Source organism: Anas acuta, chromosome 18 (genome assembly GCF_963932015.1).
Source record: "Anas acuta chromosome 18, bAnaAcu1.1, whole genome shotgun sequence".
In the NCBI taxonomy this organism is placed as follows: Eukaryota; Metazoa; Chordata; class Aves; order Anseriformes; family Anatidae; genus Anas; species Anas acuta.
Genome location: NC_088996.1, coordinates 8,044,669 through 8,065,428, shown reverse-complemented (window position 1 = coordinate 8,065,428; position 20,760 = coordinate 8,044,669). Strand labels below are relative to the sequence as shown.

Sequence of the window (20,760 nt, the reverse complement as noted above, 5' to 3'; positions counted from 1 at the left end):
ATTTGTGCAAGGGAATTGTTTCGAATGGGGTTTGCTACTTCCAGTGTCCTGCACAGGGGTTGTCAGGAGCTGCTTTGAGGGGGATTTCCTGGTAGCTGTCAGAAACAGGTCCTCATGGAAGAAGGTGCTGCCTTCATGCAGATTCAAGAGTAAGGTTTTCAGAGTGTGGATCTTACAGAACAGCAGAGTCCTAAGTACAGTAGACATCGTGGAAAATTTTACCTAGTGGTTCCTTGGATTTATTTATTGCTTTTGAAGGGCACATCAGGCGTAGCATATTACATGCACATAATGCTAACCACATGCGGGAGTTGCAAAGTCAAGCCCTCAAAAGCCTGCAGATACCAGAACGAAGGCCACGTGTGCAGCTTCAGATAGCACAGCCCTCTCCTTCGTCTGCTCTGAGATACAGGCTTTAATTACGTATCCTCTTTTTTTTTTTTTTTTTTGCCTTTCCCTTTTGAATGCAGAGGTCAGACCAGCTCTGGGTTGAATCAGGGCTGCATCAGGAAGGAAGCGGTTGTCTGTAGGATCTTGGATCTTGACCTCATTTACTGCAGATGTGACAGGACATGAGGAACGGCAGGAGAAGGGAAAGTCTGGCAGTAACGACGGAGCGATTTTGTCTGGAGAAACTGCATTTTGTTACTTCCTTTGCCATGAAGTTTAGTAGAATTCCGAGCAAGTCAATTAATTACATTAACTTGTCACACTGAGTGTTTGCTTCCCATTTTGTGAGGAGCCCAGTTTGAAACCCCCGGTAGCCCTCACGTATATCGATGTACAGCCCCCAACCTGCAACAGGAGTCAGTGACAGATGAAGTGAAATGCAGACAATGCCACAGCATATTAGATAACTGAGAGGCTGCGTACGTCAGATTTCAAGTATCTGTACCTCTCTTCTTCACCTGCAGAGAGGAAGGGCTGCCCCTTCTTTCCTGTGAGGATTGAAGGGAAAAAAAAAAAAAACTCTCTGTGAAGCACGCAGATGCAATAGTCATGAATGCTGGAGCGAAGTCCTGAAAAGTTGCTGGTTGTGTCTGCACAGCAGGTTAGAGTAATTCGTGGCAAATAATGTGTGAGTCTGTCTGGATAAATCAAAATGGGGGAATTGAGTGACTCTACAACAACTGCTCTGTGGACAGAAGAATTATGCAATCAAAAGCTTAGAGATTCTTGTGACCGCGACCGTGTATTCTTCAAACAACTCTTGTAGAATTGCCGGAATTGAATTTTAAAACTGAATGGAAAAGACGACATGCATTTTCTTCCTTAGCAGGGAGCGGGCCTGGGCCTGGGCCTGGGCCTGACAGCACCCCTCAGGCCTGCGGCTGGCACTGGGGCTGTGAGGGGCTGAGGGGTGGCTGGGGGGCTCTGGGGTCAGCACCAGGGGGCTCTGGGGCTTAGCACCAGGGGGATGTAGGGTCAGCAACAGGGGTCTCTGGGACTTGGCACCAGGGGCCACATTGGCTCCATCAGACCACTAGTACTGGTTGGTGAAGAGCTGGCCAGAACTTTTTAACAGGTTCAAAACAAAGTATTTTTGCTGAAATTTTTTCGGGAAGCTGAGGAACCATTCTGGCAGAAACATGAATTGGCGCATACAAATCCAAACAGAACAGTTGAAATCTGGCAAAGGTCTAAGGAACTGAAGACGGCATCCTCTAATGGGAAGTGTCAGGCAACCTTAATAAGACTACCAGTCCTGCCTGTAATAATAGTGCAGAGGCCCAGAGCAGGAGGCACACAATGCTGAGAGGGGAAATGACAATGCTTTCATAATTAAATGCACAAGATTTGTAAACAATGCTGATATCTTAAAAAAGTACATGTTTTTAAAAACACACTCAAGTGCCAGTCTTTTAGTGCGTGTTAGGAGCAGTGAACGCGTTGTGGTTGCATTGGATTACGATACTTCTTTCCGCAGGAAGGGTTTGCAGTCACCCCACGTTCTGCAGAATGAAGTTTGTGTAAGATAAGAAATAGAGGAATGTCTGTGCGGGTTGGAGCAGTGGGCAAAATATGCTATTGCTTTGGAAGAAAATAAAGCTCCTCTAATAATTGCTCACAGAAATGCACCCGAGGGTGAGGTATCTTCGTCTCCCCGGGCAGAGTGGCTGGTTTTGCCTGTCCATGTGAGGGCTGGAAGATGAAGCCGTGTGGCTTGTCATGCAGGTGATGGGTGTAATGGCCACACAGATATTTTGGTTTCAGAAATGCACTAAAATCCTAAGAGCAGGAAAATCAGACAGGAAGGTGAAATGTAGCTTATAGTATAGTAACTGAGGATTTGTGACCTGCCAAGATACTGTCTGTGGTTAAAAGCCTCCAGAATACTTTAATACCTGTTTTTTTTATTATTTTTTTTAATTTTTATTATTTTATTTTATTGTATTTTTTTTGTTTTTCTCTCGATTCCTGAACTCTGCCTTTTGCTGTGCATTGAGGGACTTTGCCTGGAGGCAGAAAGAGTTAATGCAGAAATAGATGGCAGATTAGTCTGGGACAGTCTGTGATTTGGAGTGAGAGAAGTATCCCAAATAGCTGGCTAGCTGCCAGCAGGATAAACGGTTTGGAAATGGTATCAACAGAGCAGGGGGGTTCTCCAGAGCAGCTCTGGGTGAGGATTATGTGTCAATGCACTGCCGTACTATTTAGTATAACAGACATACCCAAAGTGCCTTTAGTTTATAAAAAGAAAAATGATTAGCAAACACATATTTTCTCCCTGGGCTGTTAATAAATTGAATAAGAAACTCCTCTTTTCCTTCCCTCCAACATTATATGTGTAAAAAATAGGGAAAAATATTTTGATTAGAACATTTCCACTTCCTTTTCTTTTCTTTTCTCAGTCGCTGTTTTCCATCCAGCTGCTGAGCTGATGACAAGTGTGGAAGGGCTGTGAGAAGGGAGATCTTCTGAAAATCAGGCACATTTCTATGGGAGTTGAATGATTCAAAATTGAGTTCTACATAATTCATCAGGGATCTCTTGCAATACAAACAATAAGTCTGTCAAGTAGTGGTACAGTCGAAGAGGTTATTTCCGTCTTAAGTCTCCTGGGCACAGCTGGTAGGATGTTTAAAGAGGGAGAAATTACGAATCAGGATACCATGATTGAGCTCCCCGCAATAACTCTGTGTTTTGGTTTTGTAGGTATATACAAGTACTTCTGTAGATACATGAAATTTTACTGAACGTTTGACTTGTGCATTTTAATTATCACAAGCAATTAAAAGCTCCTTTTTTTTTTTTACCAGCCATTCAGTGACCTAGATGACATGAGTGAATGGCCTCGGTCCATTTCACTTTGAACAAGGAACCACACTGAAAATATTGCCATTACGTTCGACTTCCTTGCTGGCAGTCTCTACTGGGAGGAGAAGGACTGAAAGGGTTAGAACAGCCAACTTTCGTTCAAGCCCTTCCTTCTGGAAAATTTTCCGCTGTTGCTAATATGAGCCAGAGCAACACCAAGAGCATTAGTGAAGGCATAATGTTGGGGCAGCTGTAACTGCTGGGGTTGTTAAAACCTGCTGCTTTCTCTGCCGGGAGCAACCTGGAGCTGTGTCTACCCTGGCATACTCGGTATTGCTTGAGTGGAGCTCTACAAGTGGGAAAGGCTCCAGACAAAAGGCCAGTGTTGACATAGTTGTGGTCTCTTCAGGCCATGGTTGAGACACATCACTGGGGTGGTATGAGGGGAAGTTTCCATTAAGCATTGTTCCCAGCTTGCTTCCACCACCACCACCGTGGAGTTCTGCAGCTGGATTTCCAAAAGAGCTCGATACTGAAGAGCTCTCATTTCAGCAACTTAAATAGAGGGGCTAAGTTCTTTCCAAAACACTTGGCAATCATCAGCCCCCATTGAGAACAAAGCTAAGTGCATTAAACAGCCCAGCCACTTCACTGTTGTGAAAATTTGGCCGCTGTCGTGAGTGCAGTGTTTAAATAATACAGAGACTGGCAGCAAAGGCATCTGGCTCCTGATGGAGCAGAGAGGGGCTTTACCTTCACCTGGCCTTGCTGGCTGGCACTGGAGGCTTCCTCCTTGGCTGATTGCTTGCACATCGCAGCCTCTGACCGGCTCTCTCTCTGGATGTTGTGACAGCTGTGAAGCTTGCTGATGTGAGGATTAGTCGGCTGCTAGGCACATGACGTTCAGATTGCTGTTCTTATTTGACCTACCTCTGATTGCGAGGAATTTAGTGCATAAAAATAACACCCTGAACAAATTTGGCAGAAGGATGCACAGCTAAAGTGCCATGCACACAGGGGGAGAGGAGGCTGGAGAGCAGTGTAACGTGAGGCCACATACTGTACTGGCGCAGTAACACCAGTGCCAAGTCCGGCGCAGCCCACGCCGTCGTCTTGGGTTACGAGGAGTTCCAGCACCACATAGATGCAATGGCCATTAGCCAGTAAACTAACGAAGACAGGTTCCTGGCTTGTATTATTGGCAAAACTTGATAGAATAAATAAAAAGATACAAAGTGCCAGGAGTTGCCTAATGTAAAACACTGGACAAGGAAATACTGGTTTCTCTGCCTGGGATTTCATACACCCTCATTAACTCTCCTGTGCTCAGTGAAGTTCCTGATAATTCGCAGAGGGCACCACAACGGGGGAGCAAGCGCAGCCTGGCAGAGGTGTGTGGGTGGTGGGAGCATGTGAGTGCCGTACAGCACAACGGGCTTCAGCCTCCTCGGTGGCAATGTTCAGCTCTGTGCGTTATTTTCTCAGGCTTTGCATTAGTGAAAGCAGTCACCTTGGATGAGCCTTGCTCTGGCAGCTGGGACGTCTCTGGTTGCTGAAGGACCAGGGCTTTAGTGTTGAGGGCTTCTTAGACTGGGCAAAGGGAAACGGGTGCAGGTAGGGAACAAGGCAGGTCAGGATTACTGGAGGTTGTTCTTCCAGATCACCTGGAGTGCAGCAGTCCAGGTGATCCAGGTGCAGCACTTTATTGGGTTTGATGTCGTTTCGTTTTTTTGAGCTGTTGCATTTGGCAAGATGCAATACTTTGTTTTCCTGTGTTTAAAAGGATCTTTTTTGCCCTTTCCTTCTTCAGAGAGATATTGTAAAATTTCTTGAGACCGCTGATTACAAACCTCATATAATTACATAATATGGCCCATTAGAGATAAATGACAATACGTGAGCTGATACCATGTACCTAGAACTTCAGCTGTATTTAAATACCGGCTTTTTTGTTTAGGGCAATTAGAAAGCTGAGGCAGATTGCACAATCCCTGTGATTTGTAGGAACACCCCGCGTGCTCACCAGAAATATTATGAAGTAGTCAGAGCCGGCGACTTGCTTCATTTTATCTGCATTTCAGAATTTGCAAGATTTGTACATGCACATTTCTATGTATCTGTATGCATTAAAAATAATCTGGCTGCTCTGATATAAGTGTGCTAACATTAAAGGAAGCTTTCCTGCATTTAATCCTTTAAATAAGCCTGTTTCTGCCAGCCCATGTATCTGGAATGAGATTAGCCACCCGTTCAAAGCAAGGCTACAAAAATGCCTCGGCTTCGAGAGCCTTTTGGGCTGGCTTTAAAACAGTTAATAGTCTGGATTTCCCCACACACCTTTAAAGACATAAAAACGTTTTAAACACGCACCTACGTATCATCGTTATCTCCGGGGCTAGCTGGAAAGCCTTCCCATGAAAACTTCCCTCTCCAATGAGTCTCATCACAGTGTCTGGCGCCCGGAGCCTACAGCCGGTGTTCACCTGCCAGCCGCTGGCACAGGCCATGAAAGGACCCAGGTGCCTGCACCAAGCACCAAGCACCAAACACCGAGCACTGAGCACCCAGGGCCACCCAGCGAGGCCCCTTGCCAGAAGCACGGCCAGAACCGCAGTATTTTCAGCACCCGGACCTTGGCAGCAGCGCGCCACGTCCTGCAGCAGGAGAGGAAACGCGCAGGGCTGGCACAGTGCAGGCAGACGAATTCTTTCCTCTCGCTCTCTCTCATACAGATATATATATATATATTAATCAAATAACTTTGATCCTCCTGTTTTCTTCTCCCAGGCCTTTACTAACCTTTCCTGGAAGCTGATTTTATCAGTGCTATTTTAAAATCAGAGTTACAAAAGACAAGCTCTCTGCTAGTAAGCCCCGTTTTGCGCAACGCAATTCCCTGGTGCATTTTCTGTGTGGCTCCAATATTGTTGCTGCAATCTTTTAGATTAAAATAAAAACTACATTGTTAGCACTGGCCTTGATTTGGAATTAGAAATGGCATTTAATGTTTACCATTTTACACCATAAATATTGCAGATACAGACGCAAATAAGGAAATATTACACAGTCACAGGATGTTTGTGTAGTTATTATGAAAGCCATCACATCTGTAAAGACAAAGTGAATTAGGTAGTAGCCAAAATTTTTAAAGAATATATCCTTCAATCACAAGGCCCTCTTCTGAAGTCTGCGATGCTGGTACTTCTGAGGCATGTGAAAACTTCTGAAAATTCTGCCCATGGGGACAGTCTGTGTTTAGGCAGCTGACTTTAGGATCCTATTTTTGGAACCTTTGGCTGAGATTTTAAATAGGATTTTTAGTGGGAATGGTGCCTGAATTGGTGCTGTAGCACTGGGGTCTTGAAGGCTATATCGAAGATTAAAAAAAAGAAAAATACGGGATATATAATGCTTTCCTGGGGGTAGGCTCCTTTTAATGAGATTTTATATATCATAAAAGAGCAATGTCGCGTAAATAAGTGTTCTTCCATTTTTGCAGAGCATTTTCAAGCAGTCATTGTAGCCTTTCACGTTGCTAGTTTCCCTCACCATCTTTTAGAACATTGCCAGTAGGATTTCATAGAAAATAGTTAGCAATCTCCTTAGTGGAGTGCTTTAGCACAGCTTGACAGTACATTTTCATGAGATTTTTGTCCTATTGCAAATACTACACATTGTCAGTTTCTAGAAATCTGTGTATGAGAAAACTGGGAAGGATTACGGCGTAATGGATAAATCAGACCTAAATTACAGTACTTATGACTTGTTCCTGAGGATGTGGTCATTAGGCACAGGTTGGCATGGTAAGTCCTCTGCCTGCATTCGAGTACAGCTCTGTTGGATTCATTGATCCTAAATGGGCATTCAAGATTGGCAACCAGAATTAGGAACCAATCTTGAAAATAATGGTGTGAGCATGTCTGGACCTGAATATACACCCTACAAAATGAGCAATGTAATACTCAGCCAGAGTAGCTACCAAAGTTGCAATGAAAGCTTAAGAATTACTGCTTGTAAATTATCTACAGAGTCTCTCAAAGTCATGTTCAGTGATATTATTTACATAGTTTCTTCTAACATAGCTGAATACCTGCTTTGTTTCTGTAGGTCAAATCTTGCCAACAAACCGAAACACACCAAGTCCCATTGATCCCGAGACTATCCAAGTTCCTGTTGGCTACGAACCTGACCCTGCAGATCTTGCTCTTTCCAGTATTCCTGGCCAGGAGATGTTTGACCCTCGTAAGCGCAAATTCTCTGAAGAAGAGCTGAAACCACAGCCGATGATTAAGAAAGCTCGCAAAGTCTTCATTCCAGATGACCTGAAGGTAAATTGGAACTGGTGACGACATTGTTTGTACACGCTCTGTGACAGTTGCTCTTTCACATACATGTTTAGAGCATGAATCTGTTTTCTCATGTAATGTAAATCTGCCATGCTAATTATGACTTTGTTGTAGAATAAAACTGCAACGCTTCTGAAGAGGACTGAGGCAAGAATGTCCCTTATATGTTAATCAACAACTGAAATTCATGAGATCAATATTAATTTCCTTTGTATGCCAGAAACTTCCTGCGTGACCTTGGACAAGCTTACTTTGTCCCATATTTCCCACTTATGAAACAGTCTGATCATGTTTCCTTTTCCTCCACTCTCTGTCTGTCTCATCAGCAGAGACTGTAAAGTCTTCAGGGAAGAATCCCTCCCTCACAGGGTGTAGTCCATGGAGGCCCCTGATAATGACAGAATGAAATACAGTTTGTCTTGTTTGGAAGTTTCTTTAGCTCTGCATATAACAATGAATGGGAACACTACACTAAATACTATCTAAACTAGGTGAAAGGATCTTAACTAGTTGAAGGGAAGCAGACTAAAATAATTCTGCCAGTAAGCATATTTTAATACAATATTTAAAATATAATACAACAATAATGCAATAATTAAAAAAGAAAAAGCTCTTGTTTGTGTTTCTCATTGATTCTGCAATGTGAAGAACAAAGAACTTGCCAGAAGAGAGCTGAACAAATTAATCAACTGATTCAGTTTATCAAATAACTGCAAAAATTGTCATTATTTGCCAAATTCTATTCCCTGTATGTGATTTCCAAGAGGTTTTTTTTTTTTTTAATCAGAAGTAGTCAGTGAAGAATTCTGCTATGGCCCCCCAAGATACAGACTGAAAGCCTGTTGGTGTTGGTGGGAATCTTCAGCTCTACACACAGAGTCTGGGAGGGGGTATGTATTTACACACTGATAGCATTAGGGAAGGAAGCTGATGCTCTTCACTATTTTTGAAGATAATGTGTGATCTAAAAGAGCGCACAACACCAGTAGTGTCACTATGTGGTGTCCTCAGTTTTCATTCAGAAAGATTTCTCTGCACTGTGCCATTATTTTTCAGGCAAATTTTACTGCTTCTGATGCTCTGCTGGCATTGCAGTGTACTGAGGTCTGCCTAAAGAGGGGTGTTCAGTGCAGAAACAGCTACACAGGTGTAAGGAGACTGGAGTTTGCTCCTCAGTGTCATTCATTTTGTGATACCTGCTCAGTGTCAAAGCAAGCTTTTGCCAAAAGTGCCCTTGGACTGCTTCATACCAGATGTGGAAAATATCTGTGTCTTGCATGCAGCAATGGAGCACCCAAGTTCTCAGCCTAAGACTGAAAGGGTTCAGTTCAGGGTCCCTCTCTTCTCTGAGATACTTGCATCAGATGCCCTTGACGCAGTTCAGAGTGCTTGACCCAAGCGCTGCTTCTGCCCTGGCGTGTGGAATGGCTGTTGAGTTCTCGGGGCGGGTAAGCAGATTAGACCAGTCAATCGTCTCTGGGTTGCATGTGATTTTGAAATGCCAGCCTTACCTCTTTCGGGTCTGGATTAAGGGATTTGCCATAGCAATTTGTTAAAATAAAGATGGATGAAGCCTAGGTGGCACACTAATAAATTGCTTAAAGCTGATTTTTTGGAGTGGAGTGAGATGGGAAATTATAAACAAGATTTAGGTCATAGCTTTTTGCTGCATGCTTGTTTTTAAGCTGATTTTTTTGGGGGTGGTCCCAAGTGCAGGTGAAAAGCAATTTAGAGATGCACTGACTCCAAATCATCTTTGCTGCACACCTCACAAAGCTAAACTAGTATGAAGCTGTTGTAGAGTACTTGTAGCAGTCGTTTTGCTCTTGCTTTGCCTTGTGCAAGCAGCAGCAGAAGCTGCAGAGCAGCAGCATTAGGCCTGGCTTGTTTCCTGCAGAAGGATGAGTGGGGGGATTTCCCTGCTCAGTGCAGTGCAGTACCAGATGGCTCCTGTTTCTCACCCTGGATATGTGGCTGTGCTGTGGTGCTTGATGAAGCAAGGGCTGCCCTCAGACCGTAAGCAAATGTAAGCGTATAAAAATGGAGGGGTGACTCTGGGAGGGCAAGTTTGAGCTGAACAGCTTGACCAGGCAGTCTGAGTGTTGAGTGACTCTATCACTCTGCAGGGGATGGAATTTCCCTTTTCCTGAGACACTCTGCCCACTTCGTTTTTAGTGAGTTTCCAAATTTCTAGGGCTTAATTTTCACAGCAGTGCAGAAGCTGCCATGTCACTGAAGGCCATTTCATTAGAAGAGCCAGAAAATCAAGTGAAATTAAGTAGTGACTTACAGTCTTTGATGCACAAATGCAACTAAGGTGATATCCTAGAGACAAAGCTTTAAGGACAACACTTTGGGAATATGTTAGCTTATGAAACTTTAGAGATGAGTGGACCTATTTCTGGCAAATGCTTTTTTCTTCACTGTCAAAGCCTATTGTACTAATCTCTTTGTGTATGGTACCAAAGCAGCCGTCCTTGTTTTGCCATTCCTGAATTGGCTGCAAAGCTGTGCCAAGGGATCCTCTTCCAGTGACTTGCTGTTCTAGAGTGCAAACGTGAACCCTTTGGGGTGTTGTAGGGAAAGAGCCGAATGACAGAGGACATGGATGGTTCCAACAAGCAGAGTGAACCAGGTGTTGGCTGGCAAAACAGATGAGCAGGGACATACAAGAAGTAATTAGTACTGCTCCAGCAACCGGTAGCATGAGTCATCACACGTGAAGGTGGATGTGCCAACTGTAACTAGGTCAGCGGAGATGTGCGAGGGGTTGTACTGCTGGAATAGCGCTTCGGTTGCGCTTGGAGTTTATGCTCAAGAGGATGAGCCCCTTTCATTCTGGCAGAAATACAGGCAGGTCTCTGCACTCCCTGCCTGGGTTATGCCGTGTAAATCTGTAACTTCTGTCCCAGCAGTGCCTGGTGTTGTCGGGGCTCGTAGGCCTCGCAAACAAAATAGGGCCCGGCCAGCAAAATCCATGGTGTTAAGTCATGCCCAGCCCCGAGGCTGTGGCCGAGAGCACATCCTGCTGGCTGCTCAGTTTACTGAAATCTAATATCTTATTTGTTTCCTTCTGTGTTTAATGAGCAGGATGACAAATACTGGGCAAGGCGCAGAAAGAACAACATGGCTGCGAAGCGGTCGAGGGATGCCCGCAGGCTGAAGGAGAACCAGATCGCCATCCGCGCCTCGTTTCTGGAGAAGGAGAACTCGGCTCTCCGCCAGGAGGTGGCCGATCTGCGGAAAGAGCTGGGCAAATGCAAGAACGTCCTTGCGAAGTACGAAGCTCGACATGGCCCCCTGTAAAGTGAAGGGAGGGGAGCGGGGTTTTTTTCTTTTTTCTTTTTTTTTTTTTTCGGTTGCGGGTTGGCATTTGAATAGATGGACAATGTGTTTCCTGTTTGATAGCACCACGCCCAAACCAACCTTTCTGTCTTCAGCACTTTACCAGAAGCAGAAACAAAACTGACTTACGTTCTTTTTTTTTTGTTTGCGTATGCGTGTACCTGCGTATGTGTGCACATGTGTGTTCACACGTCTGTATATGTGTGTGCGTGTGCATGTCGTGTGTGTGTGTGCGTGCGCACGCATCTCGGCACTTCCCATTTTTATGAAGCCCTCTTCAAAGGGTGCCACATTTTTACCTGGACTGTTGAGAACCGCCATAGTAAGCTTTTTATTATATTTTTTTCAGTGCTGCTTCAGATTAGGGTTTTTATGTTATTGTAACCAGTTCCATCCTCCTGATTTACTTGGAAAGATCCCAGTATAAATTATAAAAAAAAGGAAAAAAAAAGAAAAAAGAAAAAAAAAGTAGATCTCAGTTTTTCGAGAGTAACAAGCTATTGTTTATGTCTAATCAGAAAAGTTAACGCTAATAAAGTGCACAAATAATAATTTAGTACTACACTGCAGAGTTATTAATTTATAGATTGCTTTTGTTGTATTTTAAGTTTTGGTGATAATTGTCTTCAGATTTAAAGTGCTGTTAGACTGAGTTAGCTATACTCATTATAGATCCCATAATGGCTTCTCTATAGCTATTAAGGTTCCTTTTATTTCCACAGACCCCAGGTAGATAGGAGTACTATTGATAGACCACAGCGTGTGTATTTTGCACTGTCTGTACCTGAAGCAATAATCCTATTGTACGCTAGCGCGCATGCTGCCCGGATGTTCCTAGTGGACGTAGGATGGTTTCCCTACTCAACAGAAGTTTTAATGTCTTTAACAAAAAAAAAAATTAAAAAGTAAAAGTCACATTAATGTGAGCATGCTAATTGTATCCCTGCAATGGGGAGCGCATGTATAAGAAGCAGGATAATTAGTTGAAACAACAAAATTAATAGTATCAAATCAGATCCGATGTTGAAATCAGAGGGGCTTTTCTGTTTTCAGTTAGTTATGCACTTCTTCAAGTTCCATTTTGTGATTACAAATTAAATAACCTAAATTAAGTTGTTTCTTTCCCATGTTTTGTAATATATTTTCTGTGGATTATATCTTGCTGTTTGAAAAATCACTTTTATTCAGTTAGAAGAAGTCACTGGTTTTCAAAGCCCATTTTTCCTAGTGATTGTTGTTTTGAGTGTGACATGAACTGATGGTTCTGAACTTTGTTTTAAACTCTATTTGCTTTTGAACACGTGTGTTCTAATATAAAGTGGACTTCTGAGAAATGAATGTAAGAGACACTGGTGTATTTCAGAAGGGGATGGTGTTGTCATATACTGTGGTTAATCCAATCAATCTAAGTGTTTACTATAGACCAAAAGAATAGATATTATAAAATGTATAAAGTTTATACAGAATAATTATAGTATGTTCGTTTTGTACAGTATTTTTCAAGTACAAATACTGACAATGTATTTTGAAAGACATATATTATATATAGCAAAGAGAAAAAGCTATTCCATGTTTAAAATATATAGCAAAGATATATATTCTCCATTATTGTACAGAAAGGAAATGCTTAGGGGTTTGTTGGTTGTTTTTTTTTTTTTTTAATCTTTAATATTTTAAGCCTGCCACTGGCACACCGGCATGTTCTGTGCTTTAAATTAAATTTTTATGGAAGTAACATGGCTTTCAAGGATGTTCCATATTACTGAAAAAAGAGACTTTATTATTTTCCATCAGAAACATGAAGAATCTATTTAATAGGGACAAAGCACAATATGGATTTTAGTCAACTATTAATTGGACAATACAATATTTTATAAAGGCAGAAAAACAGTATATAATAAAAAACATAGTCTTTTCTAATTCTGCTGCTGCTGCTAGAATCTGTTTCCAGCTGATTTTTTTAATATATATCTCTGTTCACGTATACAGTTGTACGCACTGCGTACAGTTATTAACATGTGAGGAAAATATGGTGCTACATGTCTTGCTCACAGTTTTCTAAGTGTTTTGACATTATTTTCAAATAAAAAGGTTGTTCATTCCATTAAATAATTATTCATGCTTCAGGAGATTGTTGCGAAGGACCCAACATTTTGTTTGGCATTAAAAATATCCTCACATCAATGGCATTTTTCCAGTATTTTTCCTCAAACACACCCAACTTGTCCCTTAATGTGCAGTACTCGCCTGTGGACCATTTATTCAGTGAACTGAATTTCCATGTGCTGCAGCGAAGTTTAAAGTGTAGTAAGTTATTTTCTAGAGGTCAGTATAAACTACTGGATGCATGGGTAGAGAAACGAGGCTGACTGTTTGGTACAAGTCAGCGTATCTGCTATATCCCCTATGAAATAAACCTTGTTTTTCCTTTGGAGTAGGCTGTGTGACAGTGGGGGGCTCAGGCAGCCAGCCACTGCTATGGATACGTTTTTAGCAGCAACATAGCAAAATGCAACAGCTTCTCATCGCCCTCGCTATGAGTGTTCTTGGGGTGATGCCTGAACAGCAGAAATTAAGTATATGAAATGGGCTGGTACGTAAATAGCTAGAGCCATCAGTGTACTGCATTGTGACCACAAAATGTTCTTTAAAATATAAGAGGCAGCTTGGGAAAAAAAAAAAATTGCAGATGATTATTTAGTTTCTTTTGGGCATGGAAGGGGTGGGAGATGGTAGTTTTGTAGGTTGGCTATCACAGATTTATTATGTCACGGCCACAGAGGAGCAGAGGCTTCCAGCAGTGACCTCGTCCAGCAGCAGCCCTGTGCCTGCTCAGAGCCCGGTGGGACGAGGCAGTGCCTGGGCACCCAGCGGGGCGTCACGAGGCTTTTGGGGGGACTTTCATAGGAGTCGGTGGGGCTTGGGCACTCACCTCTTACTGTGGGAGCTCAGTACCCAATCTCAGTTGAAGAGAAAATAAATACGGGCTAAAAACTTGAAAAAAGACGCAGGTTCTCCAACCAGGCTGTCTCCCCAGAATGGCAGTATCAAGTAAACCCAGAAAGTTTAGCTTGTTTTCAGGTCATAAGGTCAGCTTAGCTGGGATCATCACACCTCTGATGGCTTTGAAGGAGCTTGTAGGCATAAAAAATTCTAATTTTATAAAAATAGAAATATATATATTTGCAGAATAATTACTATTGTGTCTAAATAATTCACTGACCTCTATTAAAACATAAGCATTGGTAAAATGCTTCTTTTTTTTCTTTTTCTTTTTTTTTTTTTCTCAAAGTCTTAGAAGTGAATTCTTTCTTTTTGAGAAGGAATGTCCTCTAAAAATAAAATGAATTCGAGATGTGTTTGTGAATATGAGCACCTTGGGACTCTGCTTGGGAAAGCATGTGGTGGAGGGTAGGGGGGAGTTATTTTTTTCCTTTTTGAATGGTGCTAAAAAGTCACTAAACCTAGCACCATGGAACTAAAGTTTTGACTTGAATCCACATAAGCAAGAAACAGAATGCAAGGGATGCACGTTAGCTCGGCTTCCTGCTTGACTTGCTCAGCCCTGCCTGCACCTAACAGCACGAACGCTGCAGTGGCAAGCTGGAGGCTAGGTGCGTTAAGCGGTGCTGAAGGACCCCAAACATTTGAGTATCTTGCCTCTGTGGGTTTGTAATAGCCCCAATTATTGCTTTAAATCTATTTTTGCATGTGATTTATGATAGAGATGTGCAGTTTATTTTTATTTTGTTGATTTTTTTTATGTGAAGAAAGAAATATATATGTATTAAAACTTACAAGTGATCAACCATCGTATTTCTGGCAACACCACAAGACAGCATCTGTTTAAATACAAGTTTAATAAATAAGATCAAATTAACTGTATGACATGAAATGGATTGCATCCTGTATGCTGTTCAGCCCAAACCTTTTTTTTTTTTTTTTTTTTGGTCTGTTATTCTTAATGTTTAATAAACTTTTAAATTTTTCTTCTCTCACCTGTGTGCTTCCTTTGGTCTATTAGGGCTTGGGCCCAGGGCCTCGGGGGTGTATTTTCATTTTTTTTTTCCCCATATACCCATCTTTGAGCTCCTGTAGCTGCCATCTGTGTCCCACCATGAGCATGCAGTCATTAGGAGGGGGGTCCCCAGGTAATGGGGGGGTTCCCAGCAAGTGGCAAATGTACATTCTCCCCACCCCCAGCTCTGCTGTCACCAAGGCCCAGAGCAGCACCAGGGGCCCTGCTGCAAGGTGTTAATCTGGGTATAACCTCACCAAGTGTGTATTTAAATCAGGAAATGTGCTGCCCCTTGAAGTTTATGTAGTAGCATTTTCTATTTTATTTCAGTAAAATACTTATATATAATCATATAAGTATTAAAATTATATATATATAATTATACTGTGTAAGCTTTATCATATACCATATGATATATATAGATATGACTTTATACATGAGATGTGTTATAAACAGTGCACAGTTTTTACATTCATATAAATACTGTATATTAAGCAGTCTATACATCCCTGTTCGTGTGTATATGTAAAAGTTTGGGTTTCAAATGTATCTTATGCACAAAATGTACTTTAATAATTCATAAAAACATCTATATAGATAAAAGTTTAATATATTTTCATATAAGTTATTTAGCAGAATTTACTTTAAAAAGACCAGTTTTTTATATCTATATATACACATGCATAGTAGATTTTATTAATACAAAGATCCATCTACTGATCAAGATACAGAAAAAATAATGCACAAACTTTATTTGTTCCAGTACACACGTGCACATTCACACTCTATCTCACCCCTGTGTGTATGTATCCACCTACATAGCGGTATGTTCATATAGTTAAATATAGGTATAGATTCCATGGTTATATTTTCATATAGTATACTTAGTAGAATTTACTTGATTAATACAGGTTTATATATACAGCAATACATATTTACAAAGATTTTTTAAAACTGCTATAAAGGCTTGCTTTTACTATGTATGTTACGGACAGTATGTGCTTGCTATACTAAATACACACATGCACTTACACTCTCACCTCCACCTCCCACTCTGTGTGTGCATTCACATGCACCCTCCCATATATATGTCTATCTACATACATATTAATTTTTCATATTGTGTGTTTAACACATTATAATAATAATTATTATAATACTATATTAATATATTTCATTACTATAAAGGTTGATTTTACTATATATGTTACATATTATGCACTAAATAGTGTATGTGCTGGCTGAAGCCCCATCCAACCTGGCCTTGAGCACTTCCAGGGAAGGGAACATCCACAACTCCTCTGGGCAGCCAGTGCCAAGGCCTCACCGCACCTTGAGTGAATAATTTATTCTTTTTATCTCATCTAAACCTACCCTTTTTAGTTTAAAGCCTTTAACCCTTGTCCTGTCACTGCACACCCCGATAAAGAGTCAGTCTCTCCTCATCTTTCCTATCGGCCCCCTTTAAATACTGGAAGGAAATATTATGTGTTATAGATGGATAATACAGACTGTAGGGCTAGATAAAACACATTTTAAATATGCATACATATGCGTATATTATATACTGTATATAAAGTATGTGTGCACACAGAAAGATGTGTACAGACACATTTGTAACAAGAATGATCCTGACCCCGCTGTGTCCCTGGTGCCATGAGGCCTGGGCCTGCCCACCCCTATGGCCGTGTTCTGCGGCCTGTGTCCTGGTTGCCTTTAACAACATCACACCCTGTGCTGCCTCTGCCAGCTGCAGTGCCCCCAGAAGCACCTCTGGCAGCCTGTTGATGGGCTGCTTCAGGTTTTTAAGCAAAAACAGGGCCTGTGCTCAGTGTGTGGCCTTTGGCCAGCGCAGCTGAATCCACACCCATGCCGGCGCAGAGGCCACATCTCCGCAATGCCCGGCTGCTGGCAGCCTGGCTCTTCCCCACAGAACTGCAGCTTTGTCTGCTATTTTTAGGGGATTTCGGCCTTTTTCTGAGGAACACCTGCTACCTCAGGGTGCCACCAAGGCTCCACTTCAGCTAAAGCTGTCCTTACCGCCTCCTCCTTGCCCAGCAAGACGCATGGCACTCGACAGCCTCCTCCTCTCTGGGAAAGAGGGCATCTAAAAGCAGCGCCACGAACTAATTAATGGCTGTCGTTGAATGCAGCGAGTCTGGGGGTGGGCAGCTGAGCCCCGGGGCTGAGCTGGACATGGCCGCTGTGTGCCATCGGTTAAACCTCCTGCACCTCCAGCCCAGCACCTCGCAGCTCCCATCTGCCGGTGCCTGGTGCCCTCTGGAGGACACCGGAGACCTCACCACGGCCATGGCCAGCCGCAGCCGCCCCCGTTTCAGGGACACAAAAGCCCCACGAAAGCACGAAATACAACATATTTATAAAAATAGCTTCCAGAAAGAGCCCACAGGCAAGAAACTACGGCACTGTAACCTCAGCACTGAGCACTGGGTCCTGCACTGCCTTATGAAAAGAGTCCTGGCTCTGTCACACTTTGTGTTAGCTGCAGTTCAAGCCTAGTTGTGTTGCTGGGCTCAGGCAGCTTTGCTCTGCCTCTGGACACACAGGTCAGGGCTCAGCTTGCTGCATGACAAGGCTGGGCTGGGGTTTGTGTTGCCCCAGCCACCATTAGCAGGGCGCAGTGACCTGGGTGAGCTCTTCCTGCTCATCCTCTTCCCCAAAGCACATAAGATATAAAATAAATACGACTTTACCAGGAGCAAAGAACACGTCTTGGATCAGCAGCATCAACAGGGGTTGGACTCAATGATCCTTGTGGGCCCCTTCCAACTCAGGATGTTCTGTGCTTCCACGATCCTATTAACACAAGGGTGTCACTTATTTACAGTGTTTTAAGCTCTTCTTGCTGGCAAGGAGGCAATGATGGCTTTGGAGGCCTGGGGGGGTCTAATGCTGACAGGGCTTAGCAGCCATTTTAGTGCCCTGCTCAGTGTGCGAGCACTCCTTGCAGCCCTGCCATCACTGGGGTACCCAAGGGTGCCCTGTAGTCTTTTTCTTTTTTTTTTTTTTTTTTTAACTCAAGCCCCACGTTTCATGAAACCTGTAGGAATTTAAAAGCTTTGAGAGTTTTTTAACCCTCTATTAAGCTTCTTCAGCTGCTTAAAAAGCATTACTCTGGAGGGAAATAAACAGATAGTGCATGCCTGGCAGCTGTGTTTTCCACAGCAAGACAGACCTGAAAGGAGAAAGAGAAAGAGAAGAAAAAGAAAAAGGAAAAGGAAAAAGAAAAGGAAAAAGGAAGGGAAAAAAAAAAAAAAGGAAAAGGAAAAAGAACAGAGCCTTAAATATGACCTCTCAGTTTCTGCTGCATTTTTGCTTTTCATTTCTACATACAACCATACTGCAAATGTGAGTGTGCATGGGAGAAATGGGAGATACCATGGGTGTGAATACAGAGCTGCATTTCACCGCCAGCTACAGAGAAGCCTCTTGAACTGCAGCTGTATTGCCACAAGCCCTCAGTCTCTGCTGCAGGGGAGCTCACAGCTCCAGGGCCGTGTGCTTGGCTGGGGATGCCAGGCCCCATCCTGCAGCACTGGACCCTGCCAGCTCCAACACAAGGGGTCACGCACGAGCCGTGCTCAGCTCCTGAGAGCTGGGCTCAGCTCCAAACCACCTTTTTTTTTTTTTTTTTCCCCCTTTTCTCTTTTTGACTATCATCTCCCTAATATATTTCTCTCTCTGCGATGCTGCAGCAGGACAAGGGACCCTGTGAAAATGTAGGGCCAGGGCCTCACCAGTCCTGGTGGTGAGGAGCTGCAGGGCCAAAGGCCAGAAAGTCACCAGTGCAGGGGGACAAAGACAGTACCACCACATCAACACTACAACTTTGTCCTGTACTCGGCCTGACAGCACTGGGACCCTCCTGAAGCACAGGCACTGTGCTCCCCGCCTTCATCTGAACCAGGAAGCCCAGGCTTCAGCAAGGCACAGAGACAAAGGAGCATTTAGCAGGAGATGGCCGCGGGTGGGACGGCCACTGCCCGCTCCTGGCGCAGATGGGTCCTGAGGTCAGGTCTACAGCACCAGCTGGCACGCGACGGCCCCCTGCACGCACCCCAGGGCAGGCCTGGTAATGTGGCTTGCCTTCCTGGGCTGGTAGATGCTGGTATTGCTCACTTAATTTCTATCTAGGTTCTTGTAACACACTTACATTAAGCACACATATATGTACATATTCTCGTATGTACATATTTGAGCTTGTGTAAGCATTTAAATACATGTGTATACAATGACTCTGCATAAGGTTCAGTTCGAGTTATACGTGCATTTTAGTGCCATAATGCAATGGTCTGTGTTGCCCAATTAGATAAGGTGGGGCATAGGGATGCTCCTTGGAAAGGGACCTTCCCATTGAGAGATGGGTCTAACTTCAAGCACTGGTGCTTCAGCACAGCCTGGGACATGAACTCAAGGGCCCGAGGCCAAAGGAAAAGCAGCATAATTTAAAGCAAACAAACAGTTATATCAGATAATTTATCTGAACTGCTTCCAAACTACACACATACTAGATGAGATAAGCACAGAGCCCCAGTGCTAATGAATCCAATCCTGCTGCCCTGTGCAGGCACAAACAGCAAGGATGTCCCCAGCAGCTGTGCCTAAGAAAGAAAACTAAGACTGACAAATAGGACCTTTAGAAAAAATCTGGGCCTCCCAGAGCTCCAGCCCACCAAGTGTGTGGGTGCCTAGCACTTTTTTTTTTTCTCTTTTTACCCGCTGGTCAGGGTTTCCAGGCCTTTCTCCCTCAGGCCCCCACAGTGGATGACAGCCTCTCACACTGTGCTGCAGCCACCACAGATGGGATTCAAAATACCATCGCTACCAGGTACGTAGGAACACACTGCCCACTGCAGCCCTTTGGTGCTACAAAGACAAAATCTTGAGGTCTCTGTGGCCCTCTTGAGATTCATTCATCGCTTAGGGGACACCTGGATCTACATAGGCTTTCTTCTCATGAAACACAAAAGGTGCAAAATCCCCTGCAAATTGCAGTGTTACTGGGGGATGGCTGCTCTGGTTGAGCTTGGCCAGTGCTGCCCTTCTGCTGGTGGCAGAAGTGGCCCAGGGGCAGGGAAGCATGACTGTAAGAAGGGGGCAAAGCACCACATGCTCCTGCCCTTGTACCCCACAGCTGGGGGTCACCTTATGAAGAGCATGAGAAGGACATGGACCGCTGGAGATGTGATACAAGGTATAGAAAATACAGCCTGGGAAAAAAGATTGAAGGAATTGTGTTTGTTTGAATCTAGGGGAGAATAAAGGAAGGGAAGAAGCGGCTGTCTGCAGACACAGAAAACCTCACTGTAAGGGGGCTCTTCGCTGAGCACACTGCATACAGGACTAGGAGTAATGGGCTTAAGCTATAGCAAAGAAAATAAATACAGCTTAGATAGCAGAAAAAAGTATAAGAGGGCAGAGGGTGAAACACTGAAATAAACTGCCTGGGAGGATTATGAAATTCCCATTGTTTGAGGCTTTTTAGAGCAGGTTGGACGAGCCCATCAGGAATGACAGGCAGAGTTCGTCCTGCCTGCAGGCAGAGGATGGGCTAAAAATACCTGAGTCCCTTCAAGCTTTATTTTCAGTGATTTAGCAGAAGGCTGATTAAGCTGTTCAGCACCACCATCAGCTTCAAGACAATGGCTGCTTTCATTCAGTCAAACACATTCATAGATAGAATGCAGATTTTTTTTTTTTAAATAAGCCTTCCTTCCTAAACTCATCCTTAGCTTCCCAAATGTATGGTTTTTAATTAGAGAAGATGGTTGA

General features: G+C 43.4%; 1 protein-coding gene across 2 annotated transcripts in view; it reads left to right on the top strand.

The window, feature by feature from the left end:
- The window catches only part of HLF (HLF transcription factor, PAR bZIP family member), a 36,008-nt gene extending 21,061 nt beyond the window's left edge, over positions 1 to 14,947 (top strand). The window contains exons 3-4 of one of the 2 annotated variants that reach the window (XM_068655441.1): positions 7,366 to 7,586; positions 10,692 to 14,947. In XM_068655441.1, coding sequence (XP_068511542.1) covers positions 7,366 to 7,586; positions 10,692 to 10,910 — 440 coding nt within the window. In that variant the 3' untranslated portion in view covers positions 10,911 to 14,947. The remainder of the gene's footprint in view (positions 1 to 7,365; positions 7,587 to 10,691) is intronic. The other variant, XM_068655442.1, reaches the window with a different exon arrangement.
- The last annotated feature ends 5,813 nt before the right edge of the window (positions 14,948 to 20,760 follow it).